This window comes from Gallinula chloropus (genome assembly GCF_964237585.1).
Source record: "Gallinula chloropus genome assembly, chromosome: 10".
Taxonomy (NCBI): Eukaryota; Metazoa; Chordata; class Aves; order Gruiformes; family Rallidae; genus Gallinula; species Gallinula chloropus.
Genome location: NC_140095.1, coordinates 11,116,254 through 11,139,507, shown reverse-complemented (window position 1 = coordinate 11,139,507; position 23,254 = coordinate 11,116,254). Strand labels below are relative to the sequence as shown.

The following is a 23,254-nucleotide window of genomic DNA, read 5'->3' as shown; positions in this document are numbered from 1 at the left end:
GACTGTTTGTTTCCCATGGCTCATGCTGCCCACACATAGAAACATACCCACAGGGGAGGCTGGACCCCACTGACATGATAAGGGAGCGTGGTGAGGAGGAGGAGGAGAGGCTGAAGGCTCCTGTCACCCGCTGCTGCTTCCACATCGCTGGTGCTCACAGCTCTCTGCTTACACCACCCCTTGCTTAAAGGAGGGCCACATCCCCCCACAGAAACCTGTGTGTGCACGGGGAAGTGGGGGGAAGCAAAGCAACTTGATACTCGTTTGGCTCAGTCCCTGGAGAGGTTGTGTTTTACTAAATTAATAATCTATTTAGATCTGTTCAGCTTCAGCTTCTTAAGAAACTAATCCAGACAAGCCCAAAAGTACTAATAACATTTCAGTCTGGGCTTGAAGAGAGATTAGAGAACATTTATTTTGCTTTCAGTGTTTTCTGATTGCTCCCAACCTTCGCTTGCACAAGCATCTAGATGAGGAAATCCGAACAAAAAGACTAAATAGTAGGGTTTACAGGGAATTAAATTCCACTGGCAAAAAAAAATCAAGCCAACGTCAGTAAAATTGATCCACTTAACATTCAAAAAAAAAATAACTACAGGAATATGCTTGGCTGTGCATGTAGAAAATTGGGGGTTTATAGGTTCATATTTCAAAACTACTGCTGCTTCATCTGCCACTCCTAGCTCACCTGCAACCTAAGGAAAACTTTCATTTTCATAGGTGGTTGGGGTTTTTTTTTTGATTCCTCAGCATGAGCACACTGACCTAGGTGATGGTGAGCACCCCCTAATCTGGATTTTTTTAAATCACAGAAAAAATCTCAACTTTCTCCTAAAATCCTCCCTTTGGCATGACATCCATCATAAATATATCAAGGCAAAGGGAAGGGGAGGAGGCTCAGAAATGCAGAGGTGGAATTCAGATTGCTCTGATGGCTCTGCCCATGTTCATGGGACTCAGAGGGAGGGCAGAGTGTTTTATTGCCCACAGACCAGTTTATGAAAGGTGGGCTGTGTGTACAGGAAACGTCTCAAGGTGAAAACAGCAAGTAGTAATGGCTGGGGAATAAACAGGAATGAAGTTCATGGGGGGGGGGCAGCTGGGGTGAGGTGTGTTTGCTTTAAGCATCGCTGTAAAAATTGTGTTGTTTGGACACTGCCTTAGTGACACAGCCCAAGGTAGAGCCTGAGGAATCGATACCAGGAACTGGTGCCTTCACCTTATCCACGACTTGGCCTTGCTCAGATTTATTGGCTGATAAGTGGATCGTGCAAAGAGGTATGAAGCTATAACAAGATTACATGTGAACGATAGGAGGCTGTAAGTCTCTGAGGAAGCCTGATGCAGCCCAGGACAAGGCTCTGGTGACTGACGGCAGCCGGGCGCTGCGGTGGCGCACAGAGCGCTTGGCAGCCGGACAAAATGCAAAAGCCAGATGAGGTTGTATTAGAGACATGAAAATAGAGGCGTGGGGCCAGTTTCACTTGACCTGCAATGGAGAGAGATAAATTATGCCTGTCAGAACCCACCAGACCTCAGGGACCCCCTCCAACCCTCATTAGGCTTTTCCCTCAGCTGGTGCCTGCCCCGCAGCCCTGCAAACGAGAGCTGCAGCCACTGCGCCTCACAGGGCAGAGCCAAGGAGGGAAAAGGATCTTTACTGGGGCTATTGCATCGATTATGCACATTTCACCCTGTCTAAATTATTGCAAAGCCCTGAAAATCCACCGTAGGATTTTCAAAAGAACCAGTTGTGCCACTTTGTCCCCAGAAGCCCACGGTACAGGATCCAGGAGCACTTCCCAGCCCCAGGTGGGGATGCATTAACTTTGCCTCCCTGTCCTTGAGCATCTTGTTTCCTACTGGGAAAGAAACCCAGGCATGTGTTTGGGAAAGATCTGTGATACCTGCATATATATATATATATATGTATATATATATAATATGTATATGTGTATATATATGTATATGTATACACACACATATGATATATGCAATATATATTTATACATATTCTATATAATAATGTAATATATATAGTATATAACCGTATAAAATATATTATTATATATAACATATTCTATTGTATAGGTATATGTGTGTGTGTTTAATACTAGAATATTGTGAGTCTGTGTCTTGAAAACAAATGTTTACTTGCTCTAGCACAAGGAAGGTTCACACCAATTCTGGGTAATTATATTGAATATGTATTTGTTTGAAGTCATTAACCCTCCAACTATTTTTGGAAATTAATTGGCACTGCTAATTTACAGACAAGGAGAGAGCAGCACATCATTTCCACACTGCATGGAGGGATGGGGATGGGAAGCCATGGCCCCAGGCTGTGCCCCAAGCTGGATTTGTCCCGGGGGCTCTGTGCTGCCAGCCCAGGGCACAGCTCTGCAGCATCGTGTGGGCTGGAAACAGCCCCCGGGGAGCTTTGGAAACCTGGCAGTGACAGGGTGTGACAAGGAATGAAAGATGCCATGGACAGCACTCTGGGAATAGGGGAAGAAATTAATCTGTAAGGGCAGGAAAGCGTGAATGAATGCAGAAAGAGTCCTTAGGGCTTTCTGCAGCCCTTGAACCCCAGTCTCTCTAAAGGAAAGCTCCAGGCAGGGCCGCAGGCTGTGCTTCAAACTCCTGTGGAGGTGAATATCCACATGCATAGCAGAGGTGTTAACAGCCATTTCAGACCTTCCCCAGCTCCTTCCTGACAGGGGAAAGATACAGGTGCCCATCCCCATCACCTGCAACATGTCAGAAACTACCTGTGTGACATTAACCCTCTGTCCACCTCAGCTGGAATCAGCTACCGAGTTTAAACATTTACTGTGGGAGAGGAGAGGGATGGGGCAATCACAAACATTTCCATCAGAGACATCACTAGACCTGCTCGTGTTACCAGGTTACAACAATGCTGCTTTGGAGCAGGATGCCTTCACCATGCCCTGAATAATTGCACATCCAATCTGCTCAGGAGAGGCAAACCTTACAGAGGTATTCAACATAGCTGACATCTATCTTACTGTATTACAAGGCAGTTTTTAATAAATCAAACCCTTTGGTATAAGACACAAGTCTTAACATGAGAAACAAGCAGCTGAGGAAAGGCAACTGCGTGGACTGGAGCGTACACCAAGCCCACAGGGCCCTGGGCAGCAATAGCCAGAGCTATCAGCCACCTCCCCATCGTCATGAATAACGTTTTGACAAAAATGAATACAGAAAGGGATTTGTCAAGTTAGTTTTCCTTCATGGGTCAAAGTCAGGGATGATTTATAGTACACATCTTGAACCACTTAGGGAAAAAAACGCAAGATTTGGCCACTGAGTTTGTTCAAACTATGTACTGAAAAGAACCAGAATATTCTGTAGTGGAGCTTCTGACTGTTAATGCTGACTGATATGCCTTGAAGAGCTGATATGTGGTTTCTCCTGTTCAAAGCATTCCCCAAATGGTGTGCAATACCTCATCAGCCCCACACCCAGCAAACCCCACTATGGAAATCAGAGAGGGGAAATTGCTATTTTTGCTTCTGATTTTTTTGCTTAGTTGGCTTCCATCAGCTTTTGAGCAAGTGTGAGTGCTCATGGTGACATTAGGGAGGGGAATATCTGTATCTAAGCCAGGAACTGGTTCTAAAGCCTCTTTGGTTTGTTTAGTCCTGGTAAGGAGCGGTACCTCCATGCCCATCGCAAGCCAGTGGAGCTGCAAGTTTAGGTGCTGTGGGTACTGTTCAAGAGCAGAAAAGCAGAACACTACAGAACAAGAGCTGAGCCCAGAGAGCACCTGGACAGCCTTTTTAAAGCATAAATGCAATCAAACAACTGCTCACTGCCCTGCGTGGCAGCAAGGCATTGGGCTCCCCAGGCTGCTGTGGAGATGGGAACTCCCCACCATAGTCCATGCACACAGAAGCAGATCTGATTTCTGCCTCAGTCATTGGGGTAATTCACATTGTGACTGTCATTTTGCTTCTCTCCCTGCTCCCACTTTTCTTTGCAAATGCTTGAACTGTGGCTGCCTAGAGACGTGATTTAATTGTTAATATTACCAATTCCACGCGGGTTTGAGCCGCAGCAAACACCGATGTGCTGCAAGAGAACTTCTGCTCTTTGAGGCTAAGGAAAACAAAGCAAAGGGCATTTTGCTAAAGGCTACTGCAAACCTCTACCAGTTTCCCCTTCTCTCCCCCACAGTGACAGGGAACCCTTTGCGTTTGCACCTAACGTGCATCATAACTGCGTTTCCTAGAGAAAAACTACTTGTGGAAGGCAGCTGCCTCACCCTGGAAATTGTCTCCCAGCAGCACAAGACAGAAGATAAAGAATGTTAAAGATCAACTTGCCTTATCATGCCTGAGCCCCAGATGGATTTGTGTAGACAGAAGCACAAATTACACCTTAAAACAGCAGGTTGTTGATGTTGAGAAAACAATTACAGCACCTTTTTCCCCCCATCTGGTCTCATCAGACAGTTTCCCGTCTCTGCAACTCCAAGTATAACACCAAACCAAATTACATGTGAGGTCAGGGATGAAGTGAAGGGCTGGAATGGAAATCCCTGGTGTTAGTTACACTCAATGGACAGCCAGAGGCCCAGAGGTGTATGAAAGTTGATGTGAGAGGCTTTAAAAGTGACGTTGGTGTGCTATATCCTCAGCTGGCTGCTGTGGCCAGAGTTCACAAAAGAAATAGAGAAGTTTCTGAGAAGCTTGGCGTAACTGCAAATATCCTTGAACATAATGGTGGGGGTGAAGGGAAGGGAATATATGGTGACTTAACTTGAACTGGACCATTTTGACAGCTTCCTCATGAAAAACAAGGCCATCCTGTCCTACACATACAAGTCAAATTAGTAATTGCATTCTTGGCTGATAGAACTCCACTGACCAGCTAGTGTGACCATGGATATAAGATCAGGATAATGTGGGAAAGGCAAAACTATCCTGATTTTTTCTTCCTTTCTGCAGCCAGCCTGACACAACAGCTTATTTGGAGTTCTTTACGTGCTCAAGAAATCAGCACGTTGGGTACAACGTGGGTTTGTTTGGGTACAAACATGTCTAAAGGCTGTGTGGGCTGCTTCTCATACTTACAAACTGTATTTTGCTGTTCAAAAGCATTAAAGAATTCAATTTTCACTTCCGGAGAGCGTTTCCCAGGCGACTTTCTTCCGCTGCCCTTCTCCGGTGAGGAACATCAAGAGCCGCTGCAGATCTTTGAAGAACCAGCCAATAATTTCAACGTCTCCTTGGCAAAAACAGACCCCACAAGGCAGCCGTCCCACCTGACAGCTTCAGAGCGAAGGGGTGGGCTGCGCGGGGAGCGGGGGCACAGCTGCGTTCACAGCAGAACAGCCTTTTCCCAAGCCAGGCACTAAATGCAATTAGAGGGAACAGAATATCCCAAGTATAAGATATCAAAACAAAAACCACATCCCAGGGCTGGAAGTCGAGCGTGGGGCAAGGCTGGGATTGTTTGGAGCTGGCCCCCTTTCTGCTGGCGCCCGCCGCGTGCGGACACGGAGAGCAGCGCTGTTTAAAAGCTTCCTCCAGTTTGTTCTCTGCACTCGTGGGTAGCTGGAGCTCTGGAGTTTTAACTCCTGTTACTGGGAAGGAGGGGATCCATACTGCTAACCCACAGCTCCTGTGTTGCCACAATGCCAACATTCATGGAAAGTTCGCTGTGGCAAGAGGATGAGGTGATGTGTGGCACAGCCAAGGTCATTGCTAAGGGCAAAGAAACGCCCAGTGAGACACTTGGAAGGGAAACCAATGCCTGGTCTAGCTGGTATCACCACCAAACATGCACAAAGCACCGGAGATACAAACCCTAAGGAGGAATTTATGAAGAGTTTTATTACAGAGACCTCAGTCTTAAGAAATTATGACAGTAGCAGAAAGAGAAACCATACATTTTGGCCTCCAGCAGCACTTGCCTGCTACCAGCCAGCTGGTCGAGACTTCTGACCGGGGCAGGAGCACAGCTGGACTGTCTGTGCACACCCAGAGGAGGTGGCTTTGGCAGCAGCCTGTGCCTGCAAAAAACCTGAATCTTTGTTCATGGGAGGCCAGCACTGGCTGGGTCACCAACCACCGACTGCAGTGCCAAAAGGGCAGGGCAACCACCCCTTCAGTCCAGAATGTGGAGATTATTTTCTCAGTCTCCAGTGGAGGAATTTTCACATTCATTTCCAGCTGGGCAGAGGTTTAGTGGTTGCAGAAGCAGCTGTGGAAGTGTATGACAGATGCCCAGTGCAGCAATGCTCCCAAAGCTATAGAGAGGGCACAGCAATCTAGTTTAAAAGAAGAAACAACCCTACATCTGGCCTCCAGGGACCAGACCTACTGCTGGGGATGGAAAGTACTTCTCTGTCTGTGGGCAAGTCCATCAGGACATGAAACACCGTAGCCCATGGAGAATCTGAAGTCCCAGAAAGGATCTGTGACTCCAAAGCATTGCAGAAGTGTGGAGAGGGAAGGATGGAGAACCTTGGCTTTGAGCATCTGCAGTGCTGCTTTGTTAAAGGGCCTGGAGAAGGAAGGTGTGCTCAGCTCAGCCTCTACAAGATGCCAATATCCACCAATGAACATAGGTGCCACGATGTCTCAGGACTCACGACTCTGATAACCTGGACCCCACACCCTGCGGGAAGCTGTGCTCTGGCAGATGCCTCTGCTCTGTGTGGTTTGTGAAGAGCACCAAGGGAGGGGACATCCAGCAGCGCCCCATTGTTTGTACCTGAAATGGATCGTTTCTTTCCAAATCCCTCAGGGGGGTGACCCTCTGTCACGGGCTTCATCTTTGCAGTCATGAGTTATCTAGTTCTGTTAAAAATATAAGAGAATATTTGATCCCCTGAAGGGAAAGTTTCCCAATTCACCATATGAAATAACCTGTAAAGCAGCATTTCCTTTGATTTCTCATTTCCTTTTATTTTTTTCCATTGATCTCACCACATTCTCTCATCGTCTCATCTTATAGAGCAAGGGAAGAGGACAGCTAATCTGTTTTCCCTCTGCCCTTCTTAATGTCTTCTTGATTGAAATTCACGTTAACTCTTAGGTACCCTAATCTCAGAGAGCATCCATAAAGACACATCCACTTCTATAAAATTTAGCAGCATTGAAATTTCTCTTTCAAGCCACGGAGATCTGAGAAGCTCTCAGGAATGGGACAGATACTTGCATGATCCTTAGCATGTACCCAAAGAAGAGATGGCTGCTGAGTTTCTCCAATTTTTTCCAGGGGACAGAGTGATGCTCTGACACAGAGGATGAAGGGGAGCAGAGATGGGTACTGTGTGCCTGTACATCCTCCAGATTTTTCTTTCAAGGGCCAGTTGCTAGTACAAAGCTGGCCCCATCCCAACAAGGACAACCTCGGGCACTAATGCTCTTCTGCAGCATTAGGGCTCTGGAGCACCAGTTCTGCTTCCAAATCGCTTTAGCAACAACTGCCTGCCTTTTCAGAAACAGCCAACTGCCAGGAGAGGCTGCCAAAGGCCTTTGGAAAGAATCACGAGCCGGACATATTTTTGTCCCCAAGAGTGAAAGCAGCAAAGCCCTGAATTTGGGGGAGACACCTAAGGCGGCTCACAGAGACCAGAGGCTACACCACCAGTTTGCTGGTCCCTGTCCCAGTCCCGCAGCCCCATGACACTGTTGTGCTTGGTGGTTATAGATTTTATCAGCCCTGCCTTGTTCTCTAGCTTGATTTTGCATTTAATTTCAACAAAGCCCAGTTCCCCCTCACCACACCAGTTGCCCAACTTTCCATCCTTGCCATCAGCACCAGCCGAGCAGGAGAGGGTTACCTGGGATGCTAGAGTGGCACCTGCTGTTCCCCTCCCCGGTCTCACCCTGTGATGATCTGTAATCCTGCCTGAACCCCCATGCTTGAGGGGAGTGCTGAACTTAGGAGGATTTGCTGGCAAACTGGGCTGTGAAGCCTTAACCTGGCGTTTCTGCAGACCACACACACCAAGGAGACGTGGCTGGCATGGAGGTGCCACCTCAGTGTGCAACCAGGTGGGGAGACTGCAAAAGGTGGATGAAACCGGACAGACAAGGGCTCTTCCCTCAGTCCTTACCGATTCTACCACTGCCAGGAGGGGCACACAGCCTGGTTAAATTGTGAAGGGGGATGCTGCAGAGCCCTCTGGACAAGGAGAAGTGGAAGAAGCAGAGCGATGAGCCCCTGCTGGAGCCTTGGGCTGCGCTGGCAGGACCATCACCTGGTTTACATGTGGAAACACTAGCTGGTTTATTTGCAGAATTAACTGATTTTCTTAGGAAAACTGGGAATAACAACAAGAACCCCCTGCCCGAGTGCTATGCTAATTAGGCTTTTATCTGAGTAGATAAAATAATTAACATATTTATTACTCAGAAGAAAACCCTCATTTTATGATTGATTGCAGCCTACTAATCTTCCATCAGATACTCAACGTCTGCATTGTTAGGCCATTCATTTTCTTTATTTTTAAAGGCATTACATATGTTTCATATCCCAAGGGGGGGAAAAATCAGCATATGAAAAATTCCCATCATTATGAACACACAGCTCAGCAGAAAATGAAGAGATGGGGAGCACCCGTCCCGTCTGCAGGAGATGGGGCTTCATTAAGCTTGCAAGGGCGTTTTGCACATTACAAAAAGGACTGAGGAGGTGGCAGAAAACCTGCAGAGCCCCATCACACCGCCAGATGCTGCAGCATCGTGGCCAAGCCAGGCTGGGTGCTGCTGAGGTGCCTAGTCCCAGCACTCCAGCACCTCTGATAGCACCACGGGCATTGCTGAAGGCTTTGTCTGCCTGCTGTCAGAGGAGATGCTGTGACATGATTTACCTCCTTACTTAATCACTCTAAATTATGGGCATTTTTATCTAATGGCTCTAATTCTTGGTTCTGAGGGGTTTTGTTGCTGTGGTTACTGGGCAAGTATAAACAGATTGCAGTTACCCTGGAGCATCCTCCAAAAGAGACCTCCCAAAGTCCACAGAGGAGCTTCTCCACTGAGCTCTATATTGACAGACCCACAGAGATTTGGGTTGTGGGGGGGTTGGAAACAAGAAGCTACAACTCCAAAACAAACAAACAAAAAACCCAACAAGCCAGGAGCCCACAGAGACAGAATAACCATCAAACACATCATGGTAGTCATTGCTCCTTCCTAGCAGGGACTTCACCCCCTTCCTACTCATTCCCTCATAAGTGGGGTTCCTCAGGGCAGTTCCTGCCTGGATGCCACAAACTAAGTCCTGGATGTGTCTCCATGGGGTGTTCCTGGCATGGAGACAGCACAGCAGGACCTTGTGAAGGGGTTTTGTGTGGGTGGGAAACCTGTGGAGAGAGGCACAGGGCGTGGGGGAGACCTGAGCAGGTCCCACAAGGAGAAGAGTGCTGTGTCCAGTTCTGAGCTCCTCACCATAAGAAGGACATTGCAAAAGACCTCAAATAACTGCAAATGCATCCCTGCCACCACATCCACCAGCATGGGGTTGTCTCTGCTGCAGTGGCTGCTGGCCACCAGACATGGCACATCCCATCCAGGGTGCCATCAGAGCACACAGGCACTAATCCTGCCACTGTGACTCATGGAAAACTAATCCCTTACAGCAAAAATGGTTCAAAGCATCACTGCCCTGTCCCCCACAACCTCAGTTTCCCGAATTAAGGCTGTAAGACCATTGCAACGTGAACACCTGTGGCAACCTGGTACTCACCACCTCTCCCAAGGGACTCTCACCCTGCAGCAACCAGCACTGAAGGTGGATGTGCTGAGTCCTCACAGTAGATGAAGCACGTTCCTGTCATCCCTGAAAAGGTTTGAAATTACACCCTGCTCTGCCAAGCTGCAGAAAGAAGAAGTGCCAGGAATGGATTTTCTCATGCCTGGAAGTCTGTGGTTCTTGCTACCCCAGCCCTCCATCTCAGTAAGAGCTCACCTGGGACCGGATGAGAAACTTCCTCGGGTGCTGGTCTCATCTGGTCCTCTTCTCCTGCAAAAATAAAACACTTTGTGGCTCACTTTTCAGATTCCCCTGGCTTTTGAATGTGGATGGGTTGGCAGCAGAGCCACTTCACTGAACAGAAGTGGACTTAACAGCGCAGGGAGAGGCTGCCTGTATTTTATTAGATACAGTAACACCCTCTGCTATCTCAATAGCCTTTCATCTGAAGAGCTGGCACCCACAGATTACCCAAAACTACCCATGCACAGAAAGAGATGTGATGAACAAATCACACAGCACAATTTATTTCTGATGCTGGGGCAATAAGAAAGGTTTTCCACCCAATTGCTCTTGTGCTATTCAGCTGGTGAAACGTTCCACCTTTATGTCTGGAGAGTAACACAGCATCCTCTCAGGCCAAGAGCAGGGATTAAAAACTCATCAGGAAAGGGAGAACATGACAGCAGGACCCTAGTGCCATTCCCCTCCCCAGGAGCTCCCACACCATCCTCCACCACGGGGACTTGCCAGGGCTTTGGCTGGTGCCACCAGGAATGTGAGTAAGTTGGAGTGAGGGGAATTAGCTCAAATGGTAGAGCGCTCACTTAGCATGCGAGAGGTAGCGGGATCGATGCCCGCATTCTCCAGTGTTTTCTCAAGTGTGGGACACAGGGGGACATGGGCAGCCTCTTTTCTATTGTCTGTGGGGACAGGACAAGGGGCAATGGCTCCAAGTTGGAGCACAGGGAGTTCCACACCAACACGCAGAAGAGCTTCTTCACAGTGAGGGTGACAGAGCCCTGGGACAGGCTGCCCAGGGGGTGTGGAGTCTCTTTCTCTGGACATGTTCAAGACCCATCTGGACACTGACCTGTCCTAGGGACCCTGCTTTAGCTGGGGGGTTGGACCCAATGAGGTCTGGAGGTCCCTTCCGACCCCTACGATTCAGTGATTCTATGATCAAACACATTGCCTGTCTTCCCTTCCCATTATTCTCTCTATGGCATAGGAAGCATTGGGGTGGACAGAAAAAACCCCCCACAACTCACTGCACGATTAAGTGCAAAATAAATACCTACAGCCACGCTCTGTAAAGAGTATTAAGTGCAAATTGTGCTTGCATGTGAAAGCCAACAGTAAAATGTAGCATCCAAGGAAAGGAGTCAATAGGAAATCACACACAACTCACTATTTCCTCAACGTAAAAAGCCACAGGCAGGATTAATCCTTCTGTGCATACCTAAGGGTAATTTGCAGACCATCTACACAAAGAGTCAGCTCTCTGTTTCGCCATGTTATCGCAGCCCCTTTTTAATGATTCATGATGAAGAGCTTCAAAGAGCTCCAAGCCACAACAACAGTCCCAGATCCGACCTAGTCGTACTCATCTCAGCAAAAAGAAAACCCTTCTCAGTGAATAATTTAGGTCTCTGAAGAGAGCTGCCTTAAAACTATCCCCAAGAGGAGGAGCGGTGGCTAGATTTTAATCTCATCATGGAAGGAAAAAGCATAAGAGAATATCAAAAGAAAGCAGTGGCTGCAACAATGCAAGCCTTATTTTGTGGGACTCATCCGTTGTGAAACTCCACAGAAGGGAACACAGCTGTTTTCCCTGAAATATGTTTCATGTCCCAGAGACCAAAGATTAAACCCAAAGCTCTGACTTTCAACTTGCAATAGACAAACATATGCAAGGATGACACAACTACTGTTCAGGGCTGTTGAGGGAGGAAAAAGGCCATTCAGAGCTAAAGGTGAAGACACTGGCTTGACCACAGCCTGCAGTGCATCCTCTGCTGACTAAGGACAGCACGGCAGGAGGAGGCTTGCGACACCCTCCTCCTGCTTCGAGCTTGGCATTGAGTTTTGTACTTGCTCTGTTGCAAGGGCTGAAGGCTGGTGCTCTGCAGGAGCTCACCCCATCTCTCCTGTATCACACATTGCATCTGATGCTGAACCCAAAATGCTTACAACCCCCAAAAAGAACAAAAACTGACGGGTGGTACCCAAGGGATAGAAAAGATACACACAAGGTATGCTGCATCCGTGCATCTCCACCTTCATGCTGAATTTTCTAGTGAGCATCCGAGCCTAATTCCTCTCCTAAACTCCTGACATGACATGCAGGGATTATGTCACATCAGTCCAAATGCTTAATCTTCTCCTCGACAGGCTGGGGGGGATATTCTGCTAAATTAAACTCAGATGAGCTGTTTGCATCGGTTCTCCTCAGCAGCAATAAGTAGCTTCACTTTCATGGCCATTTTACAAAGACCTCTCATGATGAGTGGCATCTTCATCTCCCTTGTATGAAATGCTACAGCATTCTGAAGGGGAGTTAATCCAAACTGTAGCTGGCTCTGCACTCAGAATAACCAGCATAACTGAAACCAGCAATACTGAAATATTTCTAATAATGGTAACAATTATTATAGTGTATCTCTGGTCCTGGGATGCAGAGAAATATCTAAGGGACCCTCTCTGTGCGGTGGGTCAGGATGTTGTGTGCATCCTTAGTGGGAGGAAAAGCCTCACTCAAGGGTAGGGCAGGGTACAGACCCCATTCAAATCTTGTTTGAGTGTGAAGACACAAAGCCCTCACACTGGCAGACTCAAGGGCTCTTTTGGAGCCTTCCCTTCTCATGCTGGCAACATTAACTTTGGGGTGAACATCTCTGTTCCAAGCACTCCTGCTTTGAAGGTCCTTCAGGATGGCACAGTGTGTCTGGTGTTTTTCTCCATGTCTTAAAGCCCAGCTCAGCTACATGTTGTGCTCAGCATGAAACTTTTCTACTTCCAGGCAGCCAAAAACAGTAACGACTTTTCTTCACAGGATAAGCCCATTGCAAAAACCCTTCTTTCTTATTTTAGGAGGAGACAGTCACTCATCCCTGCTCTCCACCCTGCAGATCACCCTCCCGGGGGTAGCAAACCACCCCTGGTGTCACCAGGTCTTTACCCTTGGCTTCACCCTTGGTTTGCCAGGGAGTCTTGTGCTGGGGCAGAGACCTGAAAAGAATAGCTAATGAGATAAAATGACAGACCTTTCACCAGGGACAATGCCCCTCTAATTAGCTGGACAAAGCAGGGGATACGCTATGTGCACAGGTATGGTTATGCTCCCCTGAGGACCGGCACGGCTCTCTGAGCACATCCCATCTGCTGAGCTAAGGACAACAACTAGACCCTGATGACCATGCCTGGTCTGAAACATCCCTTTTGTGGGGGTGCAAAACCCAAGCCCTGATTAATTACCATGTAATCGGGTGGCTTTGTGAGGGTTGAAATGGATGCTCTGACCAGTGTTCACCCCACGGCTGGCCTGGCGCATCCCTCCCCAGCCATGGGAAACACCGGCTGCTTGCAGAAACACATTTGCTGAGGCTCAGCAGATCTGCTGGAGATTCTGCAGGCACACAGAGCACCAGCATATCCTTACACAAAGAAAATACATCTCGATTATCAGGGTTTCCTTTGGGGTAGTGTAGAATTCCATACATGTTTCCTCTCCCTCAAATCCTTTGCTAACACTTCTTCCTCTCCTGTGACCATCATTGTGTGATAACAGCAGGTGCCAGAGACAGCTGTACATGGCCACCAAAACCTGTCACACCAGGCAAGAGACACATTTGAGCTCTCAGAAACAATTACTGTCAAAGCCGGCGCTTGGCATAAAGACACCAAACTGCTCAGGCGCAAAGGCGGCAGTTCCCCTATTTACAGACACACCTCCAGTACTCCAAATTCCACATGTAGACTGGAATTAAAGCAGCACTTTGCTTATTGAATAGCTACCAAACCTGGCTCTGGCAACAGGAGCGAGGGTCCTACAAGAGGAGGGGATTCGCTTTTGGAAAGCTCAAGAATTTCCGTCACTTTTTGCCCAGCCTGTACGTGAGTTTTCTGGTTTGGGGGAAGCTCAAGTTGCTGTCAGCGAAAGCTGCACCCAAAGTTTTATTAGCAGAGGGGGAGGGGAAAAAATGGCTTTCCCTTCCTGCAGTTTTCCTCCCCTGCAGTTTCCCCCCTCCTCCAGTGCACAGCAGAGAGGAGGCTGCCATGGAAGGAACTACCCCAAGCTGCGGCAGGGCAGGATTGCAGCCGTGGATAGGACGTGGAGCGGTTTAAACCAACTGTTCCCCATGTCCAGCAAGCATCCTCACCGCCCAGCCTTTTGTACTCTCCTGCAGGTTTTTTCTTTCTCGTACAAGGAACTGCATAAGGAATCATTTCAAAAGTTTGAACCAAGATCTGCCGTACCTCAGGTACCCAATTTTATCCCCAGGCTATATAATAAACCTTTTTAGTCCTGTTGTCATTTAATAGCACACACGCACACCCCCCAGAAAAAAACCATCCCCAGCAGGGTGTGATGAGAGCTTCAGGAGCTGGTTCAGAGCTGTGCAGTCCAAATGTCCAAAGCACACCAAAAACTACCACACCATTCCCCTCACCCCATCGCACAGGCAGCCGCCACACCACACAAATCTACCCAGGAACAGGGTTTTCACCCCAAAAGCTCCCTGCCACGTTGGCCACCACACACACCCCCTACAGACACACACACCCCCCTCCTGCAGCCTTGTCCCCAAGTTGCCGCCCGCTCCTGCTTCCCCATCCCATGCAGGGCAGCGGTGAGCCGGCAGCAGAGGCAAGCTGTTCCCAGCGTGTCGGCACGTCTCGCATGAAACCCAGGGCCAGGAACAAGGCAGCTGCCTGTGCGCAACGTGCAGGCTGTGTGTGGTAGGGCTGTACTCACAGCCTGCCAACACCCGGGCCGGGAACGCGGCAGGGATGGCCGCTGCCAATGGGAGCCGGCAGGAACGAAGCCATGTGGGAGACTTAAAATGCAAGCGGAGCTGGGAGTGCGTGGCATGTCCTGCCCAAGCGCTGCCTCAACTCAACGGGCAGGGTGGCTGGTTTCAGTCGGCTTTAATAACAGGGATGGGTGTGCGAGCAGGGAGCGTGGGCAGAGGTATGCTGGGAGAGGGGCTGAGATGAACCGGGGAGCAGCAGAGGCGTTTGTCTGCGATGGGGTTTGATTACAGTACAGACCCGACTCTGATCTTCACCCCTTTCAGTCATGCAGGCAAAAATCTGGATATTAAAGATGCTATTTTAGGTGTTGCTGAAATCAGAAACAGGCTCTGCAAGGGACAGGGAATGTGTGTTTCCATCCACGAAGTTCCTGCGTGCCGCTGCCCCATCCTTCACGGAGCAGAACATTGGTGGATAGTTCATTAAAGCAACCCTAAATTGACCTTATTTCCTGAAACATTCCACAAGCTAAATGCACCTAACAATGCTCTTAGGAAGAAGAGTCGTGGCCCCATCCATGTGTGCCCCCCTCCCCATTTAGTTCCCTAAGCTTTCCTTTGGATTTGGAAGCTGTTAAATGTAGAAAATAATATTCACGTCAATAGGTGACACCCCTCCCCAGGTAAGAGTCCTCCAAATCTTGTTTCCAAGGTGCATGGGAATGTCTGCAGAGCCAGGGCTTCCCCAGAGCGCTCACCGGTCAGATATTTTCCCACCACACCAATACCCAACGCCAGCAAACCTCCTCCTGCTGAGCAGCGTCCCAGCTGGGCAGGGGCAGGAGCAGCCGCCCCATCCCTTGCGCTCCCACCCCCGGGATGCTCGGGGCGGGGTGGGAGGGGAGGGTTCCCCCCGGGGGCAGGAGCGGCCGCGGGGTGCCGGTCCCGTCCCCGTCCGCCTCCCCCTCCCCTCCTTCCCGGCGGGGCTGAGGAAGCGGAGGGAGCCGCGGAGTTGCTCTGCATATTAATGAGCCGGGAGCAAGGGCAGCGGGAGCCGTTTTAAAAGAGGACAAGGGGAGGAAAGCGGCAGAGCTCAGGCAGAGCGCAGGGCAGAGCGCAGGGCAGCAGAACCGTCGGGAGCCGGGAGCCGCCGGCCTCATCCAGCTCCTGGGACCGGGATATCGGGGGATCGAACCCCAAAGAGAGAGAGAGAAAACACATTCACATCCCCGGCGTCGCTTTTGGGTACCTGCTGCCTCACCATGAAGCTCCTGACAGCGGCTTTGCTTCTGCTCTTCATCGCGATGTGCTTGGCCAGCGCAGACGGTAAACCGGTTTATCCCGCGCTTATTCCCGTGTAAACCTCTTTTCCGGGGGGGTGCTGCTTTTCCCATCATTTATATTTGCCTCTCGATAGCCTGGAGTTGGATTTCGCTGCCCCCTGCACGGTACCTGGGGGGTAAGGGAGCTGTGAGGGTTTGGGGTTATTTTAGGTGGAAGCAGAGGTAAAATACCCACAACCAAGTTGTGTCTTGGGTGCGGGGCAAATAAATAGCGTGGGAGGGCACACCGTGCTCTCCAGTACCCGAGTGTAGCTCAAATATCTCCTGTGGAAGAGAGGGTGGGTTTCCCAGGGATAACAGAGCAGAGCTGGAGTTGATGTGGCAGGATAAATTCCACCGTGTGTGTGCCAGGGTGCGTTTGCTGCTGCTCAAGGCTGGGTACGCTCAGGATACGCTCGGCTTTTGTCTGGCTGCAAATGCAAAAAAAAATGACTGAAAGTCCTACAAAGTCCAGGAGACACCAGTGAATGAGAAAGTAGCCAAGATGTGGCTTGCCTGCTCCGTTGAAAGCGAGTTCTGACTCTTTCATTTCCTTTCCTTAAATACAACTCCATTTAATCACAGCAGGTGCGCCTTAAAAAGCTTTCATATTTACTAAGCCATAGAGAATATATATATTTATATACATATATATATAAACATATTTCCCAGAGACTCACTACCTTTTCCTGGGATATGGCAAAGAAAATATTGCTTTAATGTACATGTGTATATTTAAGCTCAACAGCATTATAAAATTCAGCTTTTCCTACTGAGAGTGGCAGGACCCAGCTGAAGTTCGTGTGCACACACAGGCTGGTGGGGAAGGGACGCTTGGCGTGCAGGAGGGATCGCAGGCACATGAGAACATGCTCTCTCTTGTAGGTGTAAAGTGCAAATGTTCAAGAAAAGGTCCTAAAATAAGGTTCTCTAATGTACGGAAGCTGGAAATAAAGCCGAGGTACCCGTTTTGCGTGGAGGAGATGATTATGTAAGTTTTCCTTCATTTATTGCTTTCTGTTTCCCTACCAGCTGAATTGCTTTACCTTATACTGCAAGTTCTTCCTTTGTTCTTTGTTTTCCTCATGCCCTGGCATGCTAATTTCTAGGAATACTCATTTGCTGTATCAGATGCAATAAAACATGTAATTCTGACCAAAAATCCCAGCAATCGTTTTCCAACATATTCCCCCCCCCCCCCCCCCCCCCCAAATATTAACAGAACAGGTAGTTGATAAAAGGGACAATCATTAGTTTAAGTGAAGATAGGGACAAATCCTACTCCAAGCTGCTGGATGTAAAATCCAGAGCTGTTTACTCAAATTATTCTGGGCACGCAGAATAAGAACAGGAGCAGAGTTTGGTGTATTTTGGCTTTCTGCAAGGGAAAGTTATCCCAACCAGAGTGGCATTTTCCCAGAGCCATCCCCTCGCACTCGATGGGATTACCTGGCATGGAAGAAAACGCTTCCCTCCCCATCTCACTGCAAGCTGGGAAACTGCAAAGCCGTGTAGTGACTGAACCAAGCGAGGCACGGGGACTTTGACATCTCTGACTGCTTCAAAGGAAGGGGGTTTGTTTGTTTTTTAGGGTGTTTTTTTTTTAAAAAGATTTTAGACATAGGTGGTTTGGGGGGGGGGGATGTTCTGTCCTGTTTTGGATAAGATCCAACCAGCACACGGGGCTGGATAAGCACCAGAAGGGCAGCTTAGCGATGATGACTGCACCGAGCCCCCACCTAAGAGGGTTCCAAGAGCAGCTACACCCTCCGTACCCAAGGACTGACTCACTCCAGCATTTGTGCTTTCCTCACTGAACAGTTGCCATCCACTTCATCTTACAAAAGACACTTTAACATCAGGAGCTCACCAAGTCCTGTCCTGCTGCGTACCGGTCCCACTGCTCTCTAGTGCCCATGGGACCAAATCCTGCCCATCGGACTGGCACAAATGAGGAGATACCTCACAAACCTGATCCTCCCCACACAGAAACAGCTGGCCAGACTGGGTGGAGGGCATACAGAGGAGGAACAGAAAGCCAAGCTTCCTTAGGCTTCCTTCAGATTCACACTAGCATCACTGAGAGTAACATTTGTCTAGGGGAGCACCAGACCCACTTCTTTTGAAGCTCCAATCAGCTGAGGGTGAACAGAAACACGCTCGCAGAGAGTCACTGCCTGAATCAGCTCCTTGCAGCTTTACTTTGTTTGCTTTGACCTTTCAATAGCAAAAGGACAGCGTAGAGGAGCACTAACTCTTTGCATCCCACCCCAGGCATTTGCCCCAAAAGCAGCTGGTGGCCAGAGGGTATAAAATAAACCTCATTAATGCAACATTTCCACTTTCAATCAGAAAGTCAGGAAAGCTGGAATGCAGAGCAGGAAAGGTTGCTTTCCCAGCTGGAGAGCCAGGCAGATGCTGAGCAGTGCTGTTCAAGCCCAGAGCGTGTCCCTGGGTTTGCAGCAGCTGTAGGGTCAGAGCTGTCCTATCACTTGCCCATGGCTGCTGCCACTGCCAGGGCAAAGGGGCTGCTGTCGCTGCCTTTCCAGTGCCCCCCCAATGCAGTCTGAAGTCAGCACTGAAAGCAAACTGAAATTAATATTCTGGGAACCGATTGATCCAGGAGTCTCTGGACAAGGCACAGAAGAGCTGAATTCCTGCAGCTGAGTTTTTGTTGCTGCGGTGATCATCTGAAATGAGTTGAAGCTGGTTCCCCCTCTGCCTTCCTCAAAAGCTGTCATATCTTTTCACGCAGGAGAAACTGGATATAAACAATATCTGGCAGAGAAACAGTGGGGGGAGGGGGGCAGTTTAGGAAGGACTTTTGCCTTTGGCCATAACCCCCCAGCAGCGCTGCACTCCAGGGTAAGAAACGGTTAAACTGAGTCCTCAGCCCGGTCAGAGCCTATCAAGATTCACAGTACATCTAGCAGCAATTGTGCTCCTATCTGTCTCCCAGAATGAGGGAAAGCAGGAGAAAATAGCGAGGAGGTTTAACTCTTTCTGCCTGCAAGGGTCCAAGCCCTCTGCTCACATCCTCCCATCCCAAAGAGGGGGAACGTGTTGCTGCAAGAGCAGCTGATGGGAAACAGGCACTGCTGAGAGATGTCTGGAGGGACAGACAAGGTGGGGGGCAGTCCCTGCCCCAGCTCGGGGTGAAGGGACTGGAGCCAGGACCCTGATGGCCCTAGGGACGGGTTTTGTAGGCAGAGGTACAGCCCCACAGATGAGATGCATGGGGCACAAGGGGCAGGGGATCACTGACTGACCCAGGGGTGCTCATCACAGAGCTGGAGGCACGGATAGAACAGGGGATTTTGGCCCAGGGACCCTCAGACACCATGGTTGAAGGTTGCAGCCACCAAGCCCTGGGCAGCCAAGGGACAGGTCAGTGCACACCCCTGGAACAAGCTCATATCCCAAACCCCACTGGAGGTGTACATTCCAGTGCTTCAGTCCCTTCTTCATCCCCCTCAACCTCTTCTTGCAGCCCATCCAGACAACTCCTCACTCAGGATATCAGCTCCTTCTTAGGTGCATCCCCTTACATCTGCTGGACCAGCATCCCCAAGAGCAGGGCCGTGTCAGCTCAAGGTGTCCAGAATTTCTACCATCAGCCCTGTGCCCACAGCACCAGGGACTGCACAGCAACCACAGGGGACCATGGAGCTGCCTCAGGAACATCTTCTCTGCTATCCAGCCTCCAGCATCAAAGCAGAAAACCTACGTGTGGTGTCAAAGCACCACATCTCAGCCTGAGAAGAGACTCAGTTGTTTTACCTGAGAAACAAACCATGCATCTCCTCCTCAGACTGCAGGCTCCAGTAAATCCAGAACTGTCCTTCATCACTTCTGATGCAAACATAGAGCTCATTACTTTTTGAAGACACTCCTGTTCCTCTCCTCCTGTGATTCAGCTTGCCCATTGCTTTCTGGAAATACCCTCTATGATCTGACAGAAGAGCAACTCAAGACAAGGTCTGGTATCAGCCAGTGCAGTTGGCCCGGTCAAGAAGGTGGCTGCTGGATGGAGAAGTTTTGTGTGGACCTCAAGTTGCTTTGAATTCCCAGTGCTGTGCCTACAATGAAAGTTTAGTTGTACTCCCATCCTCATCTGTAGGAAAACCCTCTCATACACATGCTGAACCCCAGAAGGGTTGGCTGAGAACACCCTCAGAGCAGACACAATCCACAGGTTTGAGCAGTGACCTTTCCCTTTCCAATGCCTGCAGCCATGGGGCTCCTGGAGACCTTCCATCACCTGCCCACACGTTGGGGAAAGGGCCACGTCCTCCCAACCAGAAACCTAAACAGCTGCACCTTGTCTTTTTGTGGCTTTATCTTACACCTATTGGAGGTGGAACAGGAAGGGGAACAAGGAAGAAGGTGAATTGATTGGAAAGAACTCTCTGGACACCTTGTATGACACTGAAATGGGAAATGTAGGGAGACCCTTAGCTGAGGACATGTGGGCAACACTCAGCCTTTCACTTCCAGTCAGGCACATCCACACCAGGCAGGGAGCTCAGGAAGTGTGCAAGGCACTTCTTGTGTTAGAAGAAAAGCAGCTCCTTCCTGAGCCAAACCATAGAAGAATCCCTTCAACATGCACAGACAGTTCTGGTCTTCTGCCATCATTTTCCTCACGTCTCTAGCAGCATTTAAATAATTCCATTGTAGTTAAACTGAAAGCTGTGCTTCCCTGCTATGGATGTTCTTTCCAGAAAACAAATTATTTCAATTAAAATTGCATTAGTTTTTTAAAAATATTAAAATTAAGAACACAAACCAGAAAACTGCTTAGTTTTGAGCCCTGAGAAGGGATGCCAATATTAATGTTTCTGGAAAGCCATCCTCTTGGGAAGCAGTTCCAGGTCTCTCGTGTCACCTCGATCAGCTTGCGGCAGACCAACCAGTGCTGGCTTCACTGAGCTTCCCCAGAGGAAGCCTAAGATGATGGGAAGGCCTTTGGCATGTCTTGCCTCCCAGCACACTTTCTCCTGACAATGAATGGACACCAAGCCACCACTGCCAGTGAGGAGAGCGGGATCAGCCTGGGATCAGGGGAGGCTGAAGCCCCCAGGACTGCATGCTAGCTCAGAGATAGTCTGTGGGGCCCACAGGCACTCCACCACGTGCAAGTGTTTAAACATTGTGGACTTAAAGAGGAAAAAAAAAAAAAAGAAATTATTAATGAGCCAGGTCTGATCTTTTCTCTTGGATGCAGCATTGTTGAGTGTAAGGGAACCATCTCCTCAAGCAAAGACCTTGTGGCTGCCAGAATGAGCCCTCATTAAATCAGCTATTAAGCTCAAAAGAAAATATCTAACAGACAAGCCAAGCAAACCCACTGATTAAAACCAGTGCTAAGTCCTCATCTGGTGCAGCCCAGTGTAACTCCGTGGGCAATATTGCACTGCACTGATTGATAGCAGCTGAAGGTCTGCTCCAATATTACCATAAAAACCTCAAGTATCTGCCATAAAACACAGCATGGAAACCCTCCCACTGCCTGCCTGGGTGAACAAGAGCCCCCTGACCTATTTTGGCATGTACCTGGAGTAGGAGCAGGGGATCAGTGTTTCCCATGACTCCCATAACCTGCGATCACTTGCCTTGCAGCGTGACTTTGTGGACACGGGTGAGAGGGGAGCAGCAGCACTGCCTAAACCCCAAGCGCCAGAACACAGTGAGACTGCTCAAGTGGTACCGAGTATGGAAAGAGAAAGGCAGGTAAGCACAGGTGGGCTCAATGTGGGAGGGGGAACGTCACAGTGGCAAGCTGGGCAGTCAGCAGGGTTTGGCCAGAAAGCACCCAGGAAAAAGCACACACTGCAAATACTCTATCCAGCACGGAGGATGTATCTCATTACTAAAATTACCCTTATAAATTAGATGTTCTCAATGTCATTTCTTTCCTGCCACATGTACTCCTCAATTCTATTTTAGGATCATGTTGTTCCAACTATAAATAGTGATTATTTTCTGTTAAACTATTCATCAGCTGATGTTCTCAGTTATTTACATATACTCACCTCCCTTCTACGGGTAAAACAGCCCAGATGAAAAGCTAAATTACTTCCACACGGTCACAAGGAAAGCAGTCAGCGAGCTGGGAAGTGTGCCCTATCACACTGTAGTCACACCACCTCAAAATCTTTAATTGCTGATGATGTGGATCTTCGCCAGTTCTGACTGCTGTATTATTCCCAGGAAAACAGTAACCTGCTGGTAAAAGGCTCTACCACCTTCTCCCTTGCAAAGAGGATTTTTTAAAAATATTTTAGAGGTTTTTTTGCAAGCCATCAGTCAGAGATTGGAGAGTGAGAAACACAGGTTCCTGGTGGCCAACGGCCCATGGTGATGTCCCTGCCTGTAACTGGGAGCTGCTCAATACCTACCCTCTCTCCAACGCGGTGCCCAGCAGCACAGCTGATATCACAGCACTGTGAGCAGTGGTGGGTGCTGAGCCCCCCAGCCAGTTCCCTTAATTCTCTGCAGCCTCTCCACAAACAGCACACAGGGGGAAGCCCAAGACCCTCACCAAGATGGCAAAGGATGCTCAGCCCCAGGCTTGTGCATTTGAGAACAGCACAGGGTTCCCCCGAGCAGCCCAAGAGGGAGGATGCCCCACACACGGCTGTGGGGGACAAGGGATGGGCACAGCAGGCAAGCTCCCACCTGCAGATAACATCATTGCTTTCAGCCTCCTCCACAGCCCAAAATAAGGGTCAGCGTGAGGCTTTCCAGGCCAGCCGGGGGAAGGGCACTGTGCCTGCTGCCAGGAGGGAGGAGGAAGGATGGCAAGCCCAGCGTTCCCACAGCCTTGGCTGCCAGCCTGGGGTGTGCAGAAAGGATGTGGCACAACCCTCAGGGTTTTACCTTGCTTTGCCTCGTCCAGCCCTGGCATCGCCCGCTGCAGCATGCCACCCCTGCCTCGCAGCCAGCGGGTCCCTGACAAGCAGGGCAGCCAAACACACAGCAGCTGAGGAAGCATCAGGCTTATATCAGGCACAAAAATCTTGATTTAAGCCAAGTTCCATAATATATAAACAATTTGTCAGTGCCAGTTGTAGCAAACCCACTGAACTGCTCCTCAAGAAAAGCCAGAGAATTGAGTTGTAAATTGAACTTTACTTAAATAGGAGTTCAAACGTTAATCTCCTCCCCCAAAAAGCATTGTCCCTAGTTTTCCCCATACCATGGAAGACTGCTGTC

General features: G+C 49.2%; 1 protein-coding gene across 1 annotated transcript; it reads left to right on the top strand.

Moving 5' to 3' along the window:
- Positions 1-15,976: 15,976 nt before the first annotated feature.
- On the top strand, positions 15,977-21,773 carry CXCL14 (C-X-C motif chemokine ligand 14; the record flags this gene model as incomplete). Its single annotated transcript, XM_084268838.1, has 3 exons — positions 15,977-16,040; positions 16,922-17,027; positions 21,659-21,773. 3 exons carry the CDS (start codon positions 15,977-15,979, stop codon positions 21,771-21,773), a joined length of 285 nt encoding a protein of 94 aa, XP_084124964.1.
- Between the last annotated feature and the right edge of the window lie 1,481 nt (positions 21,774-23,254).